General features: G+C 37.7%; 1 protein-coding gene across 3 annotated transcripts in view; it reads right to left on the bottom strand.

Moving 5' to 3' along the window:
• Positions 1 to 24,721, bottom strand: part of MED13L (mediator complex subunit 13L) — a 286,174-nt gene extending 261,453 nt beyond the window's left edge. For 2 of the 3 annotated variants that reach the window (XM_059676952.1, XM_059676954.1), the window contains exon 1: positions 24,017 to 24,720. In XM_059676952.1, coding sequence (XP_059532935.1) covers positions 24,017 to 24,088 — 72 coding nt within the window. In that variant the 5' untranslated portion in view covers positions 24,089 to 24,720. Of the gene's footprint in view, positions 1 to 24,016 lie in introns of all 3 variants that reach the window. The other variant, XM_059676953.1, reaches the window with a different exon arrangement.
• Positions 24,722 to 25,018: the final 297 nt, after the last annotated feature.

Here is a 25,018-nt window from a genome sequence, read left to right as displayed (position 1 = left end):
CATGTTGTGGTGACCCCCAATTTCATTGTTACAAATTGAACATAATTAAAGCATAGTGATTAATCACAAAAACAACATGTAATTATATATGTGTTTTCCGATGGTCTTAGGCGACCCCACAGGTTAAGAACGGCTGCTTTAAAGGAAAGAAATAAGATGCAGATGTTCAACAACATAATATTCACAATGTCCAGCATCCAAAAAAAGAATATCAGATATTTAAAGAAGCAGCAAAAGAAGACCATTGGCCAGGAGAAAAATCATTGATAAAAATCTAGAAATGACAGTCAAAATTAAAAATCACTTTAAAATAGCTAATGTAAGTATAGTCAAGGACTTAAAGGAAAACACAAACTTAACAAGGACAGAAATGGAAGATTTAAAAAAGAAAACCCACAAAAAACATGTAATTAAGGTCCCAGAATGTAAAGGGGAAAAAGGGAGGACAAAAAAAACATCCTATCTAATAAAGAGGTAATATGCAAATTGACCATCACTCCAACACACAAAATGGCCGCCCCATGTGGTCAAAGATGGCTGCCACAACATGGCCTGCATGGGAGGGCAGTTAGGGGTGACCAGGCTGGCAGGGGAGGGCAGTTGGGGGGAATCAGGCCTGCAGGGGAGGGCAGTTAGGGGTGACTAGGCTGGCAAGGGAGGGCAGTTAGGGGCAATCGGGCCGGCAGGGGAGCAGTTAGGCATCGATCAGGCTGGCAGGGGAGTGGTTAGGGTATGATCAGGCTGGCAGGCAGAAGCGGTTAGGGGCAATCAGGCAGGCGAGCGGTTGGGAGCCAACAGTCCTGGATTGTGAGAAGGATCCCAGATTGGAGAGGGTGCAGGCTGGGCTGAGGGACACACATCTTCTTCCCACCCCCCCCCCCCCAGCTGCCCCCTACCCGAATTTCGTGCACCGGGCCTCTAGTTTTTTTAATAATGGCCAAAGTGTCTCCAAATTTCATGCTAACAATAAATCTCAGAACCAAGGACTTCAGTGGACTCAAATCAAAGCAGCATAAACAACAAACCACACCAATACATGAATTTAAATTTTCTGAAAACTGGGGCCAAAGGAAAACTTTAAAAGCTGTCAAAAGGAAAAAAAGACATTATATAAGGGGAAACAAAGACAGTATTTACAACAAACTTCTAATCAGAAAATATGCAAGCTAAAAAACTGCACATCTGAAAGAAAAATATCTCCATATCTAAAACTCTAGATCGAGTACAAATGTCCTTCAAAACGAAGATAAAACATAGACTTTTAAAAGATGAACAGAAGCCAATGGAACTGCACTATAATAAATTTAACTAGAATGCTTTAAAAACAGTTCAAGCACAGGGAAAATATCAGATGGAAACCTCGATCTATACAAAATAACAAGTACCAGAAACAGTTAATATAAAAGTATAAAACAAGTTTTCTCGTTTTTTTACATTTCTTTAAAAGCTAATTACCTTATTACAGGAAAAATAATAAAGCTAGAGATAGAAAAAAATGTATAACAATACTAGCACAAAGGCCAAAAGGAGAAAACAGAAGTATACTGTTCTAAGGGTTTTTTTTACCTTATAAATGAAGAAATGTAATACTATTTGGAGGTAAACTGTGAAAATTTAAAGATACATATTACAAACCCTTGTCCAGTCCTTAAGAAGCAACACTAAGAGATATATCTAGTAAGCCAATTTTGAACATAAAATGGAATCCTAAGAAAATACTCCATAATCCAAAAGCACGCAGGAAAATAGAAAAAAAGAAGGAATAGAAGTTAGATGGGACACGTAAGGGAAAAGGCCAAGATAGCAGACTTAAAGCCAATCGTATCAATATCATTATATTAAATATAAATAGTCTAACTATTATAATTAAAAGACACTGATTTTCGGAATGGATAAAATTTTTAAAGACCCACAAGAAATGCTCTTTAAATATAAAGACAAGTTAGGTTAAAGGTAAAATGATTTTTAAAAAGATATATCATGTAACAAACTATAAGAGAGTTGAAGTGTCTAGATTAACATCAAAGTTGACTCCAAGAGACTATTACTAGGAATAAAGAAAAAGGTTTTGTAATGATAAAAATGTCAATTCTTCAAGATGACATAAATCGCAAATGTGTAGGCACCTAATAACAAAGCTTCAAAATATGTGAAGCAAAACTGATATATCTAAAAGGAGAAATTGACAAACCCAGAATTATAATTGACGATTTCAATAGGCCTCCTCTCAGCAACTGATAAAACAAGCAGACAGAAAATCAATAAGAATATAGAAAACATGAACAACACTGTCAACCAACATAACCGTTTATAAAACATTACACTCAACAATAGAATACACATTCTTTTCAAGTGCACATGGAACATTCACCAAGAGAAACCCATACGCTGGGCAATAAAACAATATATTTTCAAAATTTGAAGCTTCTGAAAAAATTAAATTTGAAATTAACAAAATACTGAGAATACCACACACACAGAAAATCCGGAAATTAAATACTTCTAAATAATGCATAGGACCAAAATGTGTGTGTGTTTGTGTATCACAAGGGAAACTAAGAAATATTTTGAACTGAATGATTATGAAAACAATATATACCAAAATGTATGGAACACAAGCAGAGCAGTGCTCAAAGAGAAATCTGTAATTTTACATATGTATATGAAAAAGTAAGAAAAATAAATATTGCTAAGATTCTTCCTTCAAAAGTGAAAAAGTGTAAACTAAGCAAAATGTAAAACTGAGCAAAAGAAATAATTAAGAACAGAGAAGCAATAAATGAAACATAAAAAAACAAACCAAACAAAATGAAGAACTGGTTATTTTAAAAGATCAATAAAATTTATAAATTTTTCCATAAATTAATCAAGAAAGAAATAAAAGACAAACTACCAGAAATGATTGATATGGAATTGCTTCACATCATAAAGACACTGAAGGGACAATAGAATTAGTATAAACAACTTTATGTCAATAACTAGAGGCCCGGTTCATACACTGAAGGGGGGGGGGGGTCCCTCAGCCCGGCCTGCCCCCTCTCACAGTCCGGGAGCCTTTAGGGTCAGGAGCCGAACCGGCGATCAGGAGAAGGAGATGCCCCATCACACCTCTGCTGCTGCCACTGCTGGCAGTGCAAGCCTCGGCAGGCCCTGGTCACCTGCGCCTCAGGCCGGCCCTGGGCGGCTGGGGGTCTGAGGAGACTGGGGGACTCCAGAGACAGGCGCACGGAGCAGCCATGCAACTTCCACCCCGGCGGGGCTGAGGGGACTGGGCGCTGCCATCTTATGGCTATGGGTGCCGCCATCTTTGAGGGCGGGACAGACAATTAGCATATTCCCTCCTTATTGGCTGTGGGTGCTGCCATCTTTTGTTATGGTGTAAGGGTCAATTAGCATATTCCCTCCTTATTGGCTGTGGGAGCCACCATCTTTTGCTATGGTGTAAGGGTCAATTAGCATATTCCCTCCTTATGGGCTGTGGGAGCCGCCATCTTTGCAATGGCATGAGGGTCAATTAGCATATTCCTTCCTTATTGGCTGTGGATGCCGCCATTTCTGAGGGTGGGGCAGTCAATTAGCATATTCCCTCTTCATTGGCTGTGGGTGCTGCCATCTTTGTGATGGCATGAGGGTCAATTAGCATATTTCCTCTTTATTAGATAGGATTACAACTACTCAGATTAAATAGACAAATTCTTTGAATTAAGACACACACTATTAAATTTCAGTAATCACGATAGCACAGTATTGTCATAAGAGACATGTAGATCAAATGAACAGAATTATAGCATTTAGAAATAAACCCATGCATGCACATACACATATACAGACACATCCAATTAATTTTTAACAAAGATATCAAGATAATTCAATGGGTAAAGCAAAATCTTTTCAACAAATGATACTGGAAAACAACATACCCACATGCAGAAAGAACATAAACCCTTACCTCACATCACAAAACAACAAAAATTAAATTAAATTAAAAATGGATCACTTAATCATAGACCAGAAACCTAATTATTACCATAACAAAACTTCTGAAAGAAATCATATGAGAAAATTCTTCACTACCTTGGAATAGCAATTAGAACTCATATATAGCCTGGGGTGGTGGGGGGGGGGAGGAAATGGTACAACCATTTTTTAAAAGTTTAGCAGAGCTTTATAAATTGGAACCTCTACTTCCCACATGACTCAGCAAGTGCACTCCTATATTTACAGAAATAAAAACATATGCCACACATAAAAACCAGTACATGAGAGTTCATAATCATCAATAAAAGAATAGATAGGCAAATTGTGGTATATCGATACAAGGAACTACAACTTAGCAATAAGAAGGAATGACCTATTTAAAGAAAATTTGAAGCCAGATAAAGACCACTGTAGACTATAATTCCAGTTATAAAAAAATTATAGAAAAAGCAAAATGAATCTATTGTAACAGCATGGTTACTTGGAGATGCAGCAGTTTCACAAACACATATATTTGTTAAGACAGGAAAATGTACTTATTTACTTTAAAAGGGTACATTTTATTGTATGTAAATTGTACTTCAATAAAGATAATAAAAAATTTAAGTACTAATGAAAGAATCCATGTAAAAATATCTCGAAGAAAAAATATATTTTTAATATAGCTAAAGTACCTTCTTGCACATATCCAAGGTAAATGTTAATCTCTCATAAAGTATACAATATTTTCAAAAAAAGTATTTTCATACCTAACTACATCAGGACACTAGTTAATGATTTACACTTATTAATCTTAACTGAAAGAGAATTCTTGTGAAATTTCTGGAAACTGAACTATTTAATGAAGTTCATTAGTGACATTAGGATGATTTCTTGCCCAACTGCAATAGCACTATAAACAGAAATTTACATCATTTTCTCTTCACAGCAGACACTGTTAGTTGTTCACCCAAACATTAATGGCTCCTTCCTCCACATAACATATGCTCTATATTGCTAGAGATAGCAACATGTCCACTTAACTACATTTCCCAGCCTCTCTGAAGCTACGCATGGCCACGGCCGTGATATTTTAAGGAATTTCCTGGAAGTTTCCTTTTAAAGGAGAGGTGTGGCCTGCCTACATTTCCTCCTCCTTCCTATCTAGACTACCACCAAGATGACTAGGGTTTGAACAGCCATCTTGGACAATATGCTACTTGTGATAAACTAAAGATGACAGAGTAACAAGAACGAGCAAGTCCCTTGATAACAGAGAAGTAACCAAACCAGTCATGAAATGCTTCCCTCCAAGTTGATTGCATATAAAATATAAATTTCTATCTTGTTTAAACTATTTGTCTACTTTTTAATAAGCACATGATTGTTACTATAATAAATCATTTTTATAAAAACATTTCAGCAACTGGCATTTTATTTTTAAAAATGAAAAGACTTTTAGTGGAGGTGATGAATTTTAAAAAAATAAAACTATGCAGTTACTCAGGCTCTTTTTATCTTGCCCCAGTCACTGATCAAAAAATTAACGACCCTGATTTTTTCATTTCCAAATGATTCCTCAAATTGGAATAAAGTAGTCTAAGAGAAAAAACACACAACTATCTGCCTATCTGTGGGAAGAAATTTTAAACTGCATTATTGCTCCATTAATCTCTGATGAAACTTTAAAAAAAATGTAAGCTGTATTATCACTCCATTAATCTCAGGCACATCTATATGCTCCAGTGATTTCTACCTTATCCTTGTGCTAAATTTTATGGTCTACACTGTTAATTTTTAAAAGGCTCAGGAAAAAAGAGACCAATGTTTGGAATAGCTAGGGGGAGCTTCACAGAAGCCCTAAAGTAGAAGAAAGAACAGCATATAATACAATGTACTGGTTAAGGTTCAGGCTCTGAAATCAGTGACTTAGTTCCATCACTTACTGGCTATGTGAACTTGGACAAGTTACTTAAATTTCTTTAGTTTTCTTATCTGAAAAATGGGAACAGGGCCTTGATGAAAAAATACACATAGCTGGCAAGAAGTGAAGTAGTCCCAGGCATTCAATAAGCACTCTTAGAAAAAGCAAAAGTTCTGCGGTAAGACTGTGCATTCAGATCATATAAAAGGCTGACTTGTAATAAAGATTCATATAAGTGTGTGGCTGGAAATTTTAAATAGAAAAAGAAAACAAAAAATTTAGTAGAGATTAAATACTTTTGGGTAAAATAAGGAAACTTACAGATCAATATATGAAAAGATGCTCATAACCTCATTACAAATCAAGAAACTACAAAATAAAATTTGAGGGGTTTTTTGTTCAGAGTGAAAAAATTAAAAAAAAAACAATTTCACTATAGCCAAGTATAGAAGAAATGGCAATTCATGTATTGCCCATAGGAATGTTAGCTGATATAACTTTTAAAGCATTTATGGCTATAACTATCAAAATTTAATATATAACTCTACTATTACAGAAAAAAAACTGAATCTTAATGTTTCTCACAGATGATAGCTAAATAAATAATAGTCCATCCCATGCTATTAAACAGGATTCAACTATTAAATAATAATAATAATAATAATGAATAAGGTATATCTAATTATACTGACTTGAAAATATTTTAAAACGTTAAATAGAAAGAGCATATTGCCAGAAAATTTGGAGAATGAGCCTATATCTATAATTTTTAACGTACACATATGTTCACCATTATGTTGAGCGTCAACCAATGAACCAGGAGGTCACGGTTCAATTCCTGGTCAGGGCACATGTCTGGGTTTCAGGGCATGCAGGAGGCAGCCAATCAATGATTCTCCCTCATCATTAATGTTTCTCGCTCTCTCTCTCCTTCTTCCTTCCTCTCTGAAATCAATAAAAATATATTTTAAAAATAAAAGTACACTGTGGTGTAAGGAGTGAATTACAACTGCACATTGTTAAACATTAGTACTTAACCAAAAAACAAGTTGCAAAAAAAATATGATATATTCCATTTATAAAAAGTTCAAAAATTATATATATGCATATACACACACATACACTAAACATTCATGATTAAAACTATTGTTAGGATGGAATGAAAAACATACAATTCTAGATAACAGTTACCTCTGAAGGGAGAAGAAAGAGAATGGAAAGGGAAGGTCACCATAGGATTTCATAAAAGAGTAGAGGCCCAGTGCACGAATTCATGCACCAGTGGGGTCCCTTGGCCTGGCCTGCAGGATTGGGCCAAAACCAGCTGTCCGACATCCCCCGAGGGGTCTTGGGTTGTGAGAGGGCGCAGCCCAGGCCAAGGGACCCCAATGGTGCACGATCAGGGCCAGAGAGAGATGCAGGAGGTGGGCCAGCCAGGGAGGGTACACAGGAGGGCTCCAGGGCATGTCTGGCCCGTCTTGCTCAGTCCCAATTGGCCAGACCCCAGCAGCAAGCTAACCTACCGGTCAGAGCGTCTGCTCCCTAGTGGTCCGTGCACATCATAGCGACTGGTCGAATGTCTGCCCCCTGGTCAGTGCACATCATAGCAACTGGTCAGCCAGTCAACTATCTGCCCCCTAGTGGTCAGTGCACATCGTATCGAGCGGTTGAGTGGCCTTAGCATATCATTAGCATATTACGCTTTCATTGGTTAAACGGCCGACTGGTTGACCAGACACTTAGAATATCAGGCTTTTATTATATAGGATAACATTCTTTTTCTTACTCTGGGCATTAGGTACATGGGTGTTCACTGTATTGTGATTCTTTCTACTTTATCTATGATTTATACGTGCTATTTTTATCTACTCCATATCTAATAAAAACAATTTCAAATTACATATGTGCACTGGCAAATATACTTAAAAGAAAAAAACCTAGAATGATAAAGATTAAACTACTGGTAGTTACCTCCCCCGGGTGAGGGAACAAACCTTCATCCTTTAGTATTGTTTGAATTTGAAAATAATTATGTAATGTTTTATTAAATGTATAAAAATTACTTTTCTCTTAATGTTATAATTTTGAAAAATGTAATCACATAGAAAATGTTAGTGTTATCACATGGAAAATGTTAGTGCTGTGTTTATACTGTGATTACCTCTATGTACAATAAACAAGCACATTAATAAGAATAGCATAGTTGTAAATCTGATCCAATGGAGTAGCTGGATTATGGGTAATTTTTTATAGTTTCAATTTCTTGGAAGTTTTATTTCTTAGAAATATTTTGCATTTCATTAATACTACCTCACTTGGAGAGAAATTAAAGAAAAATGACAAAGGCAAGAAAGCCAACTCTACCTTCAGGATAGCCAAGGGAAAAATCTACCCACATGCGAAGGCTGAATGTATTACAGCCAATTTACAATAGATAGCACATGCTGTGCCATTAAGTGCACTCAAAACAACTGGAGAGGATCCCCAACACACCAAGGACATTATATCAAAGGTTCTAAAGTGCATATGTACATTTTAGCTCTGAACTGAGAACTGGCAGTGCCAAGAAAAACTACAATAGGGGCAAAGAAGGCTCCAGTGCACAGGGAGCCCAGGATTGTGCTAGAAAAGAAGAGGGGTATGGAGGCAGGAGCAGAGAGGGAGGAAAGAAGGAAGGGAAAACTTTTCCTAATACCTGAGGAAAAATATGACATGACACAACAATTACACTCAATACCTATAAAAATATTGTACAATCAGAAAGCTAAGTGCCAGGGGAACAAAGAATAGAACAGAAGGTCAGGAATGAAAATTTAAAGGAATCCAAAATCAGACCAGCTGTCATGGCTCAGTGGTTGAGCGTCAACCTATGAACCAAGAGGTCACAGTTTGATTCCCAGTCAGGGCACATACCTCGGTTGTGGGGTGTGCAAGAGGCAGCGCATCAATGATTCTCTCTCATCATTGATGTTTCTATTTCTCTCTTCCTCTCCCTTCCTCTCTGAATCAATAAAATTATATTTAAAAAATAAAAAAATAAAGGAACCCAAAATCCAAATAGGAACCGGGCCAAAGATATGCACTATTTTGTAGTCTTCACAAATGTCCTTTCTATTCTATACATATGTCAATTCCTAACAATTGGCAATTTCCAGAAAGGTAAGAAGAGAAACAGGGGTAAAAGTCTATTTCATCCTCCTACCAAAAATATCACCAATATGAAATTAATATAAACCAAACTTTAAAAAAAAAATTAAAATACCCCAAAGCAGATTTGTAGAGAAAAAATGTAATCTGCTTTCAGAGCTTACCACTAGTACAAACTGAGGCTCTATGTAACCAAGGCTGAAAGAGCCAACTGCTGTTAGGGGACCTTCCCCATTTTCTTTCTCCAAATCAGGGTTTTCCACTCCTATTTCTAATAATCAAAATTTCATGACCTCTTCCCCTGCCAAAATATTCTGATTCCCATCAATCACACCACCATCAGCACCCACCCCACCAGCATTGCCATCTTTCTTCCCAACCTTTTTTCTCCACTCCTCCATTCTCTTACAAATCTTAACTTGAGAAAAATCTTACTCCCATTGCCTCAAGTATTTTCTTAAAATAGGCAAGTTACAAACCCTAATTTTTGGTTTTACTTTTACACTATCCCCTGCCTTTCTGCCCCCAGCTCCCATATACGTTTAATCTTAAAACTGAGTTTTGTAGGGCTTAATTTAACAGAAAGAACCCAGGCTCAGTGAATACTTTCACATACGGACACACCTGTGATCAAAATGTAAGTCTTCTACTAACTATAACTCATACATGTTGCCAACTGTTCTCCTTGTCTTACATACACAAGAATGTAAATGCCATAAAAACCAGGAACGTCTGTTTGGCTTTGATTCCTCCCCTATGATATAGATATAATTGCTCACCAAGTCCTGTTATCCTCCAAAATATTACTTGAGTCCACTTCTTTCTCTCCATTCCTACTAGCCCTGCATAATTTCTCACATCTAAACTACTCCAAGAGCTTCTCTGCTATTACAATCCACACTCCACAGAACCCATATGAGTTTTCTCTCTTAAACATAAATCTGATGACATCATTCTCCTCCTTAAAACCCTTCAGGCATTCCCCTATACATATTTCTACAGCCAATTTACAATAGATACACATATATACATACAGAATAAACTTCCAGCTCCTTGTCATCCAATCTAACCTCAAACATCACCTTTCAGTCTTGTCTCCCAACCTACTGAAGACTAGGCACTAAATAAAAGGTAAGTAAATTTTTTTAAAAAGAGAATAATTTCCCAGGATGTCTAGAAATGCTGTAGTATGACTTATTAATGTATTTTTATGTAGTTACTTATGTAATTGACAAATTTATGGATCCTAGCCATACAATATTATCACCAAATTAAAACTTATACAAAATAGCTAAACCAAGTTCTATCCACATACTGTAATGTATTAAAACTGGATTGAGCTGTTTAAAATATTTCTCTTTTCAATTCCAATACTAAAATGTAAGGTAGATCACAAGGAATCTAAGTCAGCAGTTTTTTTTCTAAAACGAGTGTTAGTTAACATGTATCACCAAATTTGTCAGTTTTCTCGAAATGTTAGTCAGTTCTCTGGGTTCTTAAAAGTGCATCACACCTATTATATGAGAAAGTCCGGCAACAAAATCCAAGTTACATTCGAAAATAAGTGCCTACGTAAGTGAGGTTTTCCATCTAGAATATTCCTTGAGTTTATCATATAAACTACCAAAACAAGCTATTTATCTTAACAGAATCATTAGCAAAATTTCCTAAGAACAAGTAAAAATTTTTTCAAATAAAATTTGTAAATGTTACTGAAGAAGCCAGTTTACTAGCTTACATATATCAAATTATAAGTCCTCATGAGAATCATTCCACTGTTTAATTAAATGTTATAGGATCTTGCCGACAGCCTCAAGAATAGCACCATCTGTCTGAGTTTAAAGCTCAGTTTCACCAGGACACTACCAAACAGCAACAAAAACATCACTCTCATAGATATCTCTTTCAACTAATTTATAGACAACTAATTAATTTAGTCTACTTGGGATCACAACAATTGAGTCAATCCACGCAGATGATTACTTTGTATGTAAACCAATACACTTTGAGAAATGCTTTTAATAACTTAAACTTCAGTTAAGAACTTGTATTTAAGAAGACAAATATTTATGATCTTCAGTAGCTAACATGTAGATTTATGCTCTGGTATAAATTCTAAATGTTAAACTGCTCAAGTGTTATATAAATCTCTAAAATTAAAAGGGGCCTGTTATTATTTACTAGTAGAATAATCATGTAAGTAAATTTTCCTAAAACTTCTATAGGTATAGAATTATATTACCAAACTTTTGATAGGATTTCAACTCCCTTTTTTAAAATATGAGAAGTACTTTTAAAAGAAAAAATTGTAAAATCACCCATGTAATCTGAAGAATATAGAAACAAAGGTGACTGAGGAAAATGCCATTATATTCCTGAATTCAAAAATAGAAAATAATACTTGCCACTGCAACTCGTAATCTGAACTAATACCTAGGCATGCTTTCTGTAGGTAAAACATCCTCTGCATCTCCCCTAACATTGAATATTAAGGCAGACCACAATAAAGTCAAACCCTAAATAAATATATGAGTGCTATTGTCCTAACCTTCAACTGTGGGAGAAATTGCTGAAAGAACATGAATGGGATAGATACCAGATGGTTTACTGGGCTTCTCAAATGAGTAAAAAGCAACATTAAATAGGCAAAGGTAAGAACTTTGGTCTCACAGACCAAACTTTATGTAAAAATTTAAAATGTTCTCAACCGGATACTTTTTTATTTATCCCAATGCTTTTTCCCCCACAACCAGAGGGGGAGGGAGCAGGAGAGAGAGAGAGAAACATCAATGATGAGAGAGAATCATCAGTGGGATGCCTCCTGCATGCCCACACTGGGGATTGAGCCCACAACCCAGGCATGTGCCCTGACCGGGAATCAAACTGTGACCTCCTGGTTCATAGGTCAACGCTCAACCACTGAGCCATTCCGGCTGGGCCCCAAGACTTTTCACCAAAACTGGGCATCAGGATCTTATGTTTGCTAGACTTATAATGTCACTGCCCCCTTATAATTTGCCTGGATCTCCAGAAAGCAAAAATTCCACTCCCATTTAATTTGTCCCAATCTCTAGGCTTACCAATTAATGGACCACTAAATCCATTGAAACTGTATGAAAACAAAGTAACCTGAAGTATAGTTGACTACAACCAGGACCAGGGAGGCAGCTGTACAAGCAGGCAAGAATTCTTGGTACACATCTACAATGTATGTATGCCAATATATCCAAAAGTAGAGTTCTTCTCAGGGTTTTTGCTTATCATATGTAAGACCCCCATCAGAAGGTACTAAATTGCTGACTTAGGCAACAATTTAGAGTAAAGAAATGGAACTAAGATAATATATTTACAAAGACAGACATGACATGGCACTGACCAAAGAAGCATCCTTTAAAATGAGATTTCTGGGGTGGTGACTAAAAGCAATTCCTAAGGGAAAGGATCAAAAAATATTATGAACAATGGCCTTGGTATTTGATCCATTTCAAGGGGGCTTACTTTGAAAAATACTTCTCATTTGGGCAGTTTTGTGTCCTTTTTTGGTATAACCAGCTCAAAATCAGTTTTATAACTTAAAAGTGTATAACATGTGACCTACTTAAAATGACCATTAAAAAAAAACACGAAGATGTTTAAGTGCAAAAGCACATCAACTAAAATGTGAAATTTTTAGCTAAAAGTATTTTTAAATGTTTATTCTGGCTCAAACTCAGTATCTTTAATCTTTGCCTTTAAAAAGCACTCGGGCTACAACTGAGATTGTCCCCACTTCCTTCATACTTATTCAGTTCTTACATCCTCTCATCTTTTATTTTTAAAGGGTTATCTTACTCTTTTTCACTGCTAACCCCATCACCTTGATACCATCTCCAGCCAAACCTGTTTAAGCAACAACTTTTCTTGTATCTTCCATCTTTCCGTCTGTCTCTCCACCACTGATACTCATAAGCCCACAAACACAAATGAGGTTCTAGCAGCCTGCTAAAAATTTTCCTTCAATCTACTTTTCAATCTTTAACCCTCCACTCCCCCCTCTCCCATGTCCCTGCTTGCTTCACAATCAACATTTTTCAACTGAAAAGTACTATTCATTCGTTCCACAATCCACTATGATCTAGATTTCACCCTCAAAAGTCAAATGTAACAACTTCAACTAAGTACCAAGCTGTCCAAATAGCAAACTTCCTCATATTTCACTTGTTACTTCTCCCATTCAATGTCCATCACAACTGCCTTTGAAAAATCATGATTATTCTCTTTATTTGGCAGAGAAAGCAAAATTTAAATTGTCTATTTAAAGTGCATATAACACATACAATCATGGCTTAAATGCCTAGACTTCATGAGAAGTACTCCTGGATCAAAATTTAGTTTGTTTTAAATGCACAAAATTTTTAAAATGATGGGTTACACCGTTCAACAATTCTAATTTGTCTGTGTAAGAGAGTAAACCTAGAAAGGCTTTTTAAACACATTATTAAATGTAATAGCATTTAACACACTTCTTTTTCCTCAATTCATTTCTCATAATAGTTTCTATATCATCTTGGATTATCTCCCACTTTGAATTTCATATCCCATCTGCTCATTTAAGATTCACGTCTGTCCAGTTTCTTGAATATTTGTCACTTTAGTCATTAGCATTTTGGATAATATAGCACTGGTTTGTTTTTTGTTTTTTTAGTTCAGAACTGAATTATTTTAGAAAACTGATGATTTTAAATTTTAACATCACCATTTCTCAATCTAAATTGGCCTGTCCCTGCTTCAAATTTTCCACCTAACAAAAATTAGATTTCAGTAAGTCTGTGTACTATTTTTTAAAAGGAAACTAAGACCATAAATTAAAAGTGCTCTCCTACATACCACTTCAGTACATGTTTGTTCTCAAGGATAGACTCAGAGTTGTCAACTGAGCTTCCAAATAATGCCCTTTCCAGTCCTCTCTAGCAAGCCACATCCATCCATTCCCTCAAGATTCCTTAAAACTCCCCTTCTGAGTTTTTCTGGCTACAAGGTACTATACTATCTGTCCATGCTGCTTTTTCTCCCTCTGCACTTACAATATAGCATCTTAGAAGTTAAATAGGTCTTTTTTCCATATAAGACCCTTAGCCCCTTTGTAAGCAAGCCTAAGACCATTTTAACCATTTCTGATGTATGTGCATTATTTTTTTAAATATATTTTATTGATTTTTTACAGAGAAGAAGGGAGAGAGAGAGTTAGAAACATCGATGAGAGAGAAACATCAATCAGCCGCCTCCTGCACATCTCCCACCGGGGATGTGCCCGCAACCCAGGTAGATGCCCTTGACCGGAATCGAACCTGGGACCTTTCAGTCCGCAGGCCGACGCTCTATCCACTGAGCCAAACCAGTTTTGGCAATGTGCATTATTTGAAAATGAATTATATAACCTAAGTTTCTCAAACATAACAAAAAAAATTAACATTTCTAAATACTAGTTTATTCGGTACCCCATCCAATCTCAAGCCCCACCACCATTTCCTTTTTTATTTCACGGGTGTTCAGAAGTCCTCATTTACCACACAAAATTGGAGGTAGAAAGCTTGTCTCTAGTATAAGTAAAGAAGAAAAGGTAAGAAAAGAGGTAAAGGGCAAAGAAATACAAAATCTTTTCCTGATGACATCATAGGACCTGCCACTATTCTCAACATTTTATTTTTTATTTTTCCAAAATTTTATAAGAGTTTATTTGAGCTAAACTGATGACATGCCTGGAAGCAAGATCTTGAATGCTCCTATATAATATTAATTTAAGGCATATACCAACAAGTTCTGGTTACATATTTACTCCTTAAAGCAACCCACTAAAAAATTTTTAAAGATACAGCTTAAGGTCTGGTAAAGAAATTATTGAAAGCAAATATTGAAGCTAACAGAATGCAGGAAAGGAGGAAAAAGGAATAAGGAAAAAATGGGACAAATAAAATAAGTGGTAATATGGTAGATTTAAACTCAACTACCAACATTTTAATAAAATATCAATCAGCAAAGAAGAAGCAATAGATTCCTGCAGGAAAGGGAAAATCTGCCTCAATCCTTACTCCAAAAACTGCTGCACTTCGCACCAGGGCCATCCTTTGCCTCAACACTCTTCAAGCTTCTCTTTCAAATATCAATCCTCTCCCAGGCCTCGAAGAGGGCTGAGCCTGCGCAGCCCTCACTCCCAATGCCTGGAGCCAAAAAAGGTTTTAGGAGTGCCTGCTCTGACTGCCAGCACTGCACAGTCAGAGGAAAGGTACTTCCCTAACATCCTAAACAGGAAAAATAAAGGTAAGTTTGATCCCATAAAAAATGCTGCCATAAATAGCATCTGAGTTCTCTAACACAAGTATTTAAGTACCATACACTGTAAATAGGCTAACCATCATTTGGAGCAATAGAAGAGTAGGTTTTTATGTGAAAACCAACTTACAAACTAACTTGTTCTAATACTTTATAATGCTGAAGACCACCTCCATGTAAAATTTTACATCTCTAGATAAAAACTTAGGGTACTATTCCTATTCAACAGGACTAATACAAAAACTACAGATTTGTAGAGTTGTTTGGAGGGGGGCCCTTTTCTTCCTTCAATAAGGTCTAAACAATATTTTTAGATGTTGCGACATTACTAAATGAAAAATAGAAATTAGCCGGTAGTTAAGGATACATACTTTGTTCAAAACATAGTAAGGTTTGAATACACACACACACACACACACACACACACATATATATATTACATTTTATAAATAACCTATAATTTTTGGCTGACTTTGTTTTTGTGGTTGTTTTATCATATGTAAAAACAACAACAAGATAGTAAGGGTTGTTACATGTATGTCAGGCTAAAAAGTGACTTAGTCTTTAAGAAGAAAAATATTTATTAAGTACTATTTCTGACATTCACTGAGACAAATCTTAAAATGTTAATAAAACAGCTATTTAAAGTTCAAAGAGCACTCCAGAGCTGCCAAGGAATTAATCGCTTAAACTACCAAATAAGAGTCACAGTTCAGTTTCCAATCTCAGCCAGTCATAGCTCTGAGTTGGTAGAGCAAAATCACTCGGCATATTAAAGATACCACACAACTATGAATCATATACAAATGAAAAGTTATAACATCTAAAGATGAATTTCAAGTTTTTCTTCTCAATCACTGCTTATTTATGAGGACAAACACAAGAACAATTTAATCTTCTGCTTACCCCCAAAAAAGAACAAATACAGCTTAACTACTATATTTAACACAAGTAATTTTGCCACTCCAACTTCCTGGTAAACTGCCTAAGGCTACTCTAAGCTTTAGTTGTAATTTGCTAGAAGTTTCTTCCTATTAAAGAACATTATCAAGTCTTCCAAAGTACTTTCCTTAAAAGGTACTCAAAGTGATTTTTCACACTTCCTGCCTTCCATATTTCTGTCAAGTTTACAGGAGAAACTGAGGCAAAAAATAAAAATAAAAACATTATGTGAACAATCTGATCTGAATAGTCACTCATAGAAAAATTGAATGCCATTCAACTTATTACCAGTTCACTGCCCATATTACTGGGCTCATGGACAATAATCTTGTAACTGAAGGTTGAGGAAAAGCCCTCCCTCTTATACTGCTTTAAAATACAGAAGTGAAGGAATTCTGGATCAAGACCCAAACAAAATCTCCAACAGGCTCCAATATCTATAGGTTGCCTAACATATATAGAAAATCTAAATACTAACTGAATTCCTATTCCTTTGAGGTATGATAAGCATACCTCATCTCTTGATCAGCTGGATTCTCTTTAATAAATATGTTATAGAAGTCATCTAAAATATTACCAAGCCACAGTACATAAGTCCTAGGTAATATATATTCAGAACAGAGCTAAACATCTAAATAAGTTCAAAGAAAAATAATTATGATCAGGACCTAAATGGGCAATGAAAACTCCCTTAGGGAGTAAAATGAAGAAAAAAAAATAGTTGTCCAGCAATTAATTAATTTAACAAACAGTTAATGAGCACCTAACTATGAAGAGAATGCAAAGATGATTTAGACTGGGTCACTGCCCTACAGAAGCTCATCTACTTATCAGAGGCATATAGAAGGAGATACACATAAGGAGCAGGAGTGACTAGCTCTACCTGTGGGAGTCAGGGAAAGCTTCTCGAAGGAAGTGATATTTGACCTACTTTTAAGATGAGCAGGATTGTGCCAGGCATATACACATGTTAAAAAACAAAAACTATGAGGTGGTTCCTGAGTTAGATACATTAGATAATGTATGTTTCCCTTATCTCTCTCTAGGACATTAAAATGCAATCATGAGAATTGCCAACACAAAATGTTTTTACACACCAATTATACTCTTTTGAATACTTTACTTATTAGCTCTCAAATTAAGCCCAGATGGATTTAATCACCTTTGCTATTTAATGAAATGAAATAATGTGACACTATGTGAGGAAGCTTCATGTGTCTTATGTAAAAAATACTTCCTCGGGAATTTATCAATGTTCTTTGGGGTAAAAAAAAAGGTCACACCCTTTTAGATGATCAGTCTTTGAAATTTTCACTCAACATTATAAAATTCCTGTTCACAATTATATTTTAAACAAATTATTACCTCAAATTTAATTTTAATATCAAATGTCTTAAATGGCCCTGGCCGGTTTTGCTCAATGGACAGAGCATGTACTGGTCAAGGGCATGTACCTCAGTTACAGGCCTGGCCCTGGTCGAGGAGGGTGCAGGAGGCAACCAGTGGATGTGAAAATCAACGGAAAAGTGTCTTCTGGTAAGGATTTAAAAAAAAGAGTCTTAAATGTAACCAATTAATGCAATAATTTAATACAAATTAAGACTTATTATAGTAAAAAGGCCTAGAAAAGATTGAGAAAAAGCTATTTACCTGCAAATATACCTAATTTTCTTTATCTCCCCCTTTTCATTTTTAAGTTAACACTGCAAAGTTAAACTATACAAAATAAAGACACAAATGAAATTTCAATATAATCAACTCAGGAGGTTCCGTTAACAATAATGGAATTTCGCTTTACTAGAAAAAATACAAAATGTAGAGAGCTGTCAACCAGGGCTCTGTGCTGTTTCACAGTAGTAGAAATACAGTTTTAATAAGATTCTACCACCATTCACCTAGAATGAGAAAATAAACATTCATAAATACACATAATAAACCAGAGTGTGGAAGTGCCAATGGCAAAACATTTTCCTTTGAACACAACTGATTCTCCTAAATCTCATCCAGAAAGGAGAGGAAAAAAGTCATCTTTCTCCTTTTTTCAGACTGAAACCTAAATGTACTCTGAAAGTTATATTATTAGCTTAAAAAAAGGGAAATAACTTTACTCGAACAAAAATAACTAAAACATGCTAACATAAATGCGAGTAAACCAGGAGTTCCTATAAGAGAAGACTACTATAGCCAATTTATGAGGATAGAATCTATTCCATACTACAGATGATTTTAAAAAAATCAAATAACAAAACAACATAGTGGAGTAGAATTGTCTCTGAAACACCAATCACAACATTTTTACAGAAGTTAAAGCTATGTTTATATCAACTAATGCAAATATAGAAAACTATGCTGATGTACAGTGACTTTATACTAAACAAAAATTGGGCAAGCATACATATTTTATTCATGCAAATGAGTTGAATTTACAATTCCTCATTTATGTTAATATTTACCAAGATTAATGGAAAATCATCTCCCCTAGGTTATGAAGTGAATTCCCCCAACACAGAACAAAGCTGACACCTTCAAATCTTTTGAATAAACAATGAAAGGACATACTATAAAAGGAAATATCTGAACAGGATTAGAAAGAAGTTAAATGGTTCAAGAGAGTAAAAAAAAAAAAAAGCCCTAAATTCCAAGAACACATTACAAATATTGATTCTTTAATTTCAAAACTCTAAGCAAGTTCTATGAAGCAAACATGCACGTGTGTGAATTCTTTTTTAAACTATTCCCCACAGCACATTTTGAGACTATCCAGTTAACTCACTTTGCAATGCATTAAATGTAATTTCTCGAAATAGTAAAGTAAAATGACAAAATTGAAATTCTGGTAGCTAACACTACACAACACATAGTTTGGAAAGCAGATTGGCACACAGTGCATTTTAAACAAATGACACTAATAGCAATGTTGCAGAAATCATTGTTCTCCACTTCTAACAAATGGTTGCAATGCACAGTTCAGTAATCATAAAACCTAATATTCAACTATATTACTATTTCTCATAAACTTTGTCTAATCTCCCTCACTGGCTCATCTGTGAAAAAAAAAAATGTATCATCCACTTTAAGGAAGAAAAAAGTGCACCTTCTATTACTAGTTTAAAGAAGGAGAACATTGTTATTGTCTTCTATCAAAAATAACTCAAATCATTTGAAAAAAATATCCAGTCTATCTTTGAATCAAACTTGGACAGTTGAATTAACTGTTCCAGAAACAAAAATCCAAAGCAATAACCTTATTACTATTTACATTGAGTTTCATCTTAATTTTTAAAAACTTGACAAATAGAACTATAGAATGTACTTATCTTCTGCAAATGGTTATCATAATTTATAGCATATAGTACAAACTAGTGACAGTGTATCTTTTTACTAATCTCAAGAATAGAGGACATCTCTAAAAATGTTTGATGAATACAATTAACTCACAATTAAGGAGGCTAAATTAGCCAGTGAACAAAAAAGATGAATCAATTTTTCCGTAAGTAATTAATATAATCCACACTATACCTTAATGTTACTCAGAGGAATGCCTGAAGAGATTTTTTTTCCTAATAAATAGCTAATACAATCATGAAAAATATAACCAAAACAATCCAAAGAAAATGCTAAGTTATCTAAGCACCTGGCAAAAACTCAATAAACATTAATTGTCCTAAAGGCACCCCCCACCACCACCACCTTTATTCTCACAAAGAACAGACCCAACCTAACTTCCTCTCAATGAGCACTTCAAGCAATAACACAGCAACATATCGTATAGCATAGAAATCTTGAGTACATTATTTTCTCTTAAAATTATGAACCCATCACACGTACAAATGGCTCTTTAAAATGGTCCAGTAAACTGCTACACTATGCCTTAAATTGCTGTCTATTATGTACTTAAAAATATTTACTAGCAATTGGAGGTTATATGGCAACTATTATTACTGTGTGGCAATTATTGCTATTAAAAATATATAAATACTGTAACACCATGTGCTACTAACAACAAAAGGCTAAGCAGAAAACACACATTAGCAAGTTATAAACATTTTCATTAAAGAAAAGATGCTTTAAATGTAAATACTAAAATAGGAAATTGGGATGAAAAAAATACCCTGTATTTTTATTTTGGCACTTGAGAAGATTAGAGAAATCATTCCCTTTTCCTCATTTTCAATTGACAGTCCTCCCCATTTGGTTCTAACTCAAAAGAATAGATCTCAAAGTTTACAACTATGTTCTCTTTCTGCAAAAAAAATAAATCTCTTAAGGAATACAGTAAAAAGGTCACCAACAACTTAAAATATAGAATTAATGATCCTTGATAGGAATTAATTACTAATGTGTTTATGTGTGTTTCAATTCAAGGAGGAAGAATTTGATATCACCCAATTACCCCATAGTCAGGGAGATTCTAAGCAAATAAAACATGAATGTAGAATATACATACCTAAGAATTAGACTGCCTCATGTCAAAGAGTATATACTTAAATCTAGTTAAAGGACACAAAACTGCTTTTCTCCGTATCATCTCAATAGAGAAACATAACTAAAGAAACAAAACTAAAGATATACCTATATCTGGAAATTATGTGTCTTCCCACAAGGGTGGCTTGACTATCATAGGGTGCACTATTGCTACACTTTCCAAAAAGACAGATTTAACACACATAACTGAATTATAACTGAGTGACTATATATAACAAGTCTCCCAGAAATGTGATGGACAGCATGAGAAAACAGTTTTGAGTCACAAAGGCACAGCCATGCATGTATTTAATGCAGTAGCTACAAATCTCACAACAGTAGGAATAAGAAACACATACAATGACCCATGTCATGTATACACAATGGCATTTTCACATTAGAAAAAGGGGGCAGGGGTTGACAGAGAATTTAGGAAATTTGATACCGCAGAAACTGATGCAGTAGAAAAGTCAGAAAGCAAAATAAGTAAAGGACTAACAAAAATCTTAAGGCACCTGATTGCAAAATCAATGTTTGCTAAACCATAATGAACAACTCAAGGAAATAGAAAGTGGGTGGGTGATTAGTATGGTACAGACTTTTAATCTCTAGTTTTTATTTCAATTCACATTAATACGAATGTCTAGTTAAATTCTCTATAAACAATACTTTGTCCAAAAAGCTTCAGGCCAAAAAGAAAAATATATGCTATTAATAAGTACATAGAGTTCTTACAATGCATGCTTTATTTTGCCCAGGTGATGATTTTATCCTTTTAGAATTAACTATTCTATACAATGTACTTTAGGCAACACATTTTTTATATTCCAGGTTGTTGCTGTATGCAATTTTCAAGAAAAATCAGCAGCTTTCTAACAGACTAGTATTTTTTAAATTAGCATCTTATTCACTCCACATACAAGAAAATGTAGATACTTTAGTCTTTTCAAAAAATTCACCCCATGCAGTCCTGCAGTTCTGCATTTCCAAGTTGCTACCTAAAGAGAAATTCTGTTTTTTAAAAAGAAAAAAAAAAAATCAATTCCTGGTTTAAAGAGGTTCAGGAGAGGAATACCCAAAGCACAAACCTTTAGTTGGTCATAAAGCAAAGAATCCTTCTCCCACAAAACTGTTTCTCCAAAAGAATCTCAAGCATCTTATCTCTATAACATTATAATCCTCATTTAAGGTTTAAAAAGAGAGATAAAAAAAATGACATATCCTAAAGAATGGCTACACATGTAATATACTTCCATTCATCTACAAAACCGACTCTATATAAATCAATCACATATACACGAGCCATTACCAGTCAGCATGATATATGGTAATTTGGAGGATCTCTCTTCACTAATATTGGTCTACTTGGTTATTTTAATTACCTGTTAAAGTGTCAATGTGGTCACCAGACGCCAAACAAAAACCATTTTAAATACCACTTAATCAATACATTTGCTAATCTATGAAAGTCCCAGAACCTGACTGATACTAAATGATAGACTGAGAGGGAGAAAAGAGGAAGCAAAATGCGTTTTATTCCCATATATCAAAAGATTAAGGGAAAACCATCACAGCACTAAGAGAAAGAATCACAACTTATAATTGAATTTTAAGATTAAATGTTTTAATAAAAATGTTGGGGGGGGAAACTGACCTGATCTCACTATAATGAAAGCAAGGATACTGTGTCACTCAGTCTTTGTAGATAAAAATCGCATGTTTTGATTTATCTGCATAATGAAACATATTTAATAAAATAACACATTTGAAAAGTTGGCAAGAATTTGTATTTCTCCACTAGTCTCAAAGAAAAAAAGCATCCATGCTACCTATAATTAAATGTAGCTAATTACAATTTGAACACTAAATTATTTATCCAGTGCAAACAAGGATTAAGAAGAAACAATGTTTTTATCTACAGCAGAGGTTACAAAAAAAACAATTTCCAAAATGCATGCTGTCCAAAAGGCAGTCCCCCGAAAAGGGTACACAACTTAAAATAAGTTGTTTTTTTAAGGCTAAATTAAACAAACCGTTTCAGCCAATTTTCCAATTATATTCTACGCTGGAAACATAATTGCCTTACATCTGTTTACAAATCTTTGCTCAATATTTAAACAAATTCGTCGTGTCTCGGGCACATAACTATACATACAGTAACTCATGCACAAAGCACATGTTTAAAGACCACGCACTGCAATTATTAGCCTAAACGCCAGGTTTAACAACGTGAATGTTTTCAGAGCGAGGTAATACGACCCAATAAAAAGCAAAGATGGCATTTACCACCAAATGTCACTGCCACCGCCGGGGAAGAGTTGCTGGAGCCCCATACATGTTTAATTTCGGTGAACCCAGATGCCATCGTGGGGTGCCAGGCTTCCAGGAGAACAATTGACACCCTAACTGCTTCAAGATTAAGGCAGGCGATTCAAATCCGAAGGAAAAGTTGTCAATTATCAGAGAGAGCGAGCGAGAGAGGCGAAGGCAGATAAAAGCGATGTTATCAAACCGCCCAGCTTGTTGCTGTTGTGTGTGTGTGTGTGGATTCCTTGTTAGGGTAGAGGAAACAGTTTTTAGAAGACACAGGAGGAGAGAAAGAAGGGAAAAGCGTTCTCCACCTTCCGTCGGCTCCGGGTAATGGCTTTACGGCTCTCCGGCGTAGTAAGCCCCGGGAGGCGGGCGGCTGTCCATGTTTACAACCGCGGGAGCTCCGGGTGCGAGAGTCCTTTACTGACACAATCGCATTCAATCAACTGTTTTCGGGCAAAATTGCAGGTGTCATTATGGGAATTTTTTTAAAAATTCAAAAGGCGGGCGGCCAGGCAGCCGATCCGACAAGGGGGGGGTGGAGGGGGGGCGGGGGGCGAGAAGGCTGCTTATCGCGGACGCGGGCAGCGCCAGGCAAAGCTTTTCACGTTCCGGGGGCGGGGGGGGGGGGGGGGACAGGGGAGGGGAGGGGGTGCGCGACGGCAGCCGAGGGGGGGCGTTCGAAGTGCGACCCAGAACCAGCAGCTCCGGGACTTCCACGGGCTAATGCCACGCCGAGCGCCGCGCTCACAAACGATTTTTAAAGAGCCCGATAAACACTGGACGGGATCCAGGGCGAGGGAGAGACGATCCAAAAGGGGGAGAATCGGCGAGAGGCGAACGGCGGGGAGAGGCGAGGGAGGGGCGAAGTCCCGGCGGCGGGAGGAGAAAGTTGGTCGGCGGCGGAGGTCGGGGACCCCCTCCCCCCGGCCCGGCCCCCCTCCCCGCCGCCCCGCTACTCACCAGCGAGAAGAGGTTGGAGTGACAATCCTCCAGGCTCGCCCCGTTCGCCACCCAGTTCGCTGCCGCAGTCATGATCCTCCGCGAGCCCGGCCGCCAGAGCGGGGCATGTCGGAGCGAGGCGTCCGAGGCGAGGCCGGGCCGGGTGGCGGCGCCTCGCCGGGGAGCGCGGGGCGGCCGGGCCGCCGCCGCCGCCGGGGAAGGGCGCGAGGGCCGGCGGGCGGGCGGGAGGCGCCGCGGCGACGCCGCGCCGGGGGCGGCGGGCCCGGGCCGGCGGGGGGGTCCGCGGCGGCCGCGCGGCTCCTTCCTGCTCGGGCGGCGGCGGCGGCGGCGGCGGCTCCCGCGACTCCGGCGGCGGCGGGGGGCGCTGTCCGCGCGGCCCGGCGCCCTCCCCGCCTCTCAGGGCCGCCGCTGACTCCCCGGGCTGGCGCTGCGGGCCGGCCGCCGCCTCCGCCTTCCCTGTTCCTCCGCCGCCGCCGCCTTGTTTATCTCCAGCCACCGACTCCCCCTCGGCCCCCGCCGGCGCGTAAGGGGAGGCGAGCCCCCAAGCCGCCGCCGCCGCCGCCTCGGAGCCGCCGCCGCTGCGGAGCGCGAACTCGCGAAGGGGGGGGGTGCGGACGAAGCCAGCGGGCGACCCCGGCAGCCGAGCGACGTCCCCTCCTTCCTCTTCCTCCCCCACCCCCCCCTCCTCCCCAGTCAGCCTCGCTTCTCCTCCCTCCCCGGGCTCGCTCGCTCTGACAGCAATGGCGGCCGCCGACCGCGGCTCGGCCCGCCATTGGCTGGCGGCGCGTCACGTGACGGGCGCCGGCCGCGCGGGGGGGCGCGGGGCGGGCGGGGGTGGGGCCGGAGCGGCGGCGGCGCGGCGGCGGCTCGCGGGCGGCGCTGCTGAGCCGCTCGCGGCCAGATTCGCGGGGCCGGGAGAGGGAGGGAGACGGGGAGGGAGAGAAAAGAGTGCGGGCGGCGCGGCTGCCTGGCGGGCGGCGGCCGAGCGACCCGAGGCTGCCG

The sequence above is a fragment of the Myotis daubentonii genome, chromosome 19, assembly GCF_963259705.1.
Source record: "Myotis daubentonii chromosome 19, mMyoDau2.1, whole genome shotgun sequence".
Taxonomy (NCBI): Eukaryota; Metazoa; Chordata; class Mammalia; order Chiroptera; family Vespertilionidae; genus Myotis; species Myotis daubentonii.
Note: the sequence above shows the minus strand (reverse complement) of the source record. Positions and strands in the feature narration are given on the sequence as shown.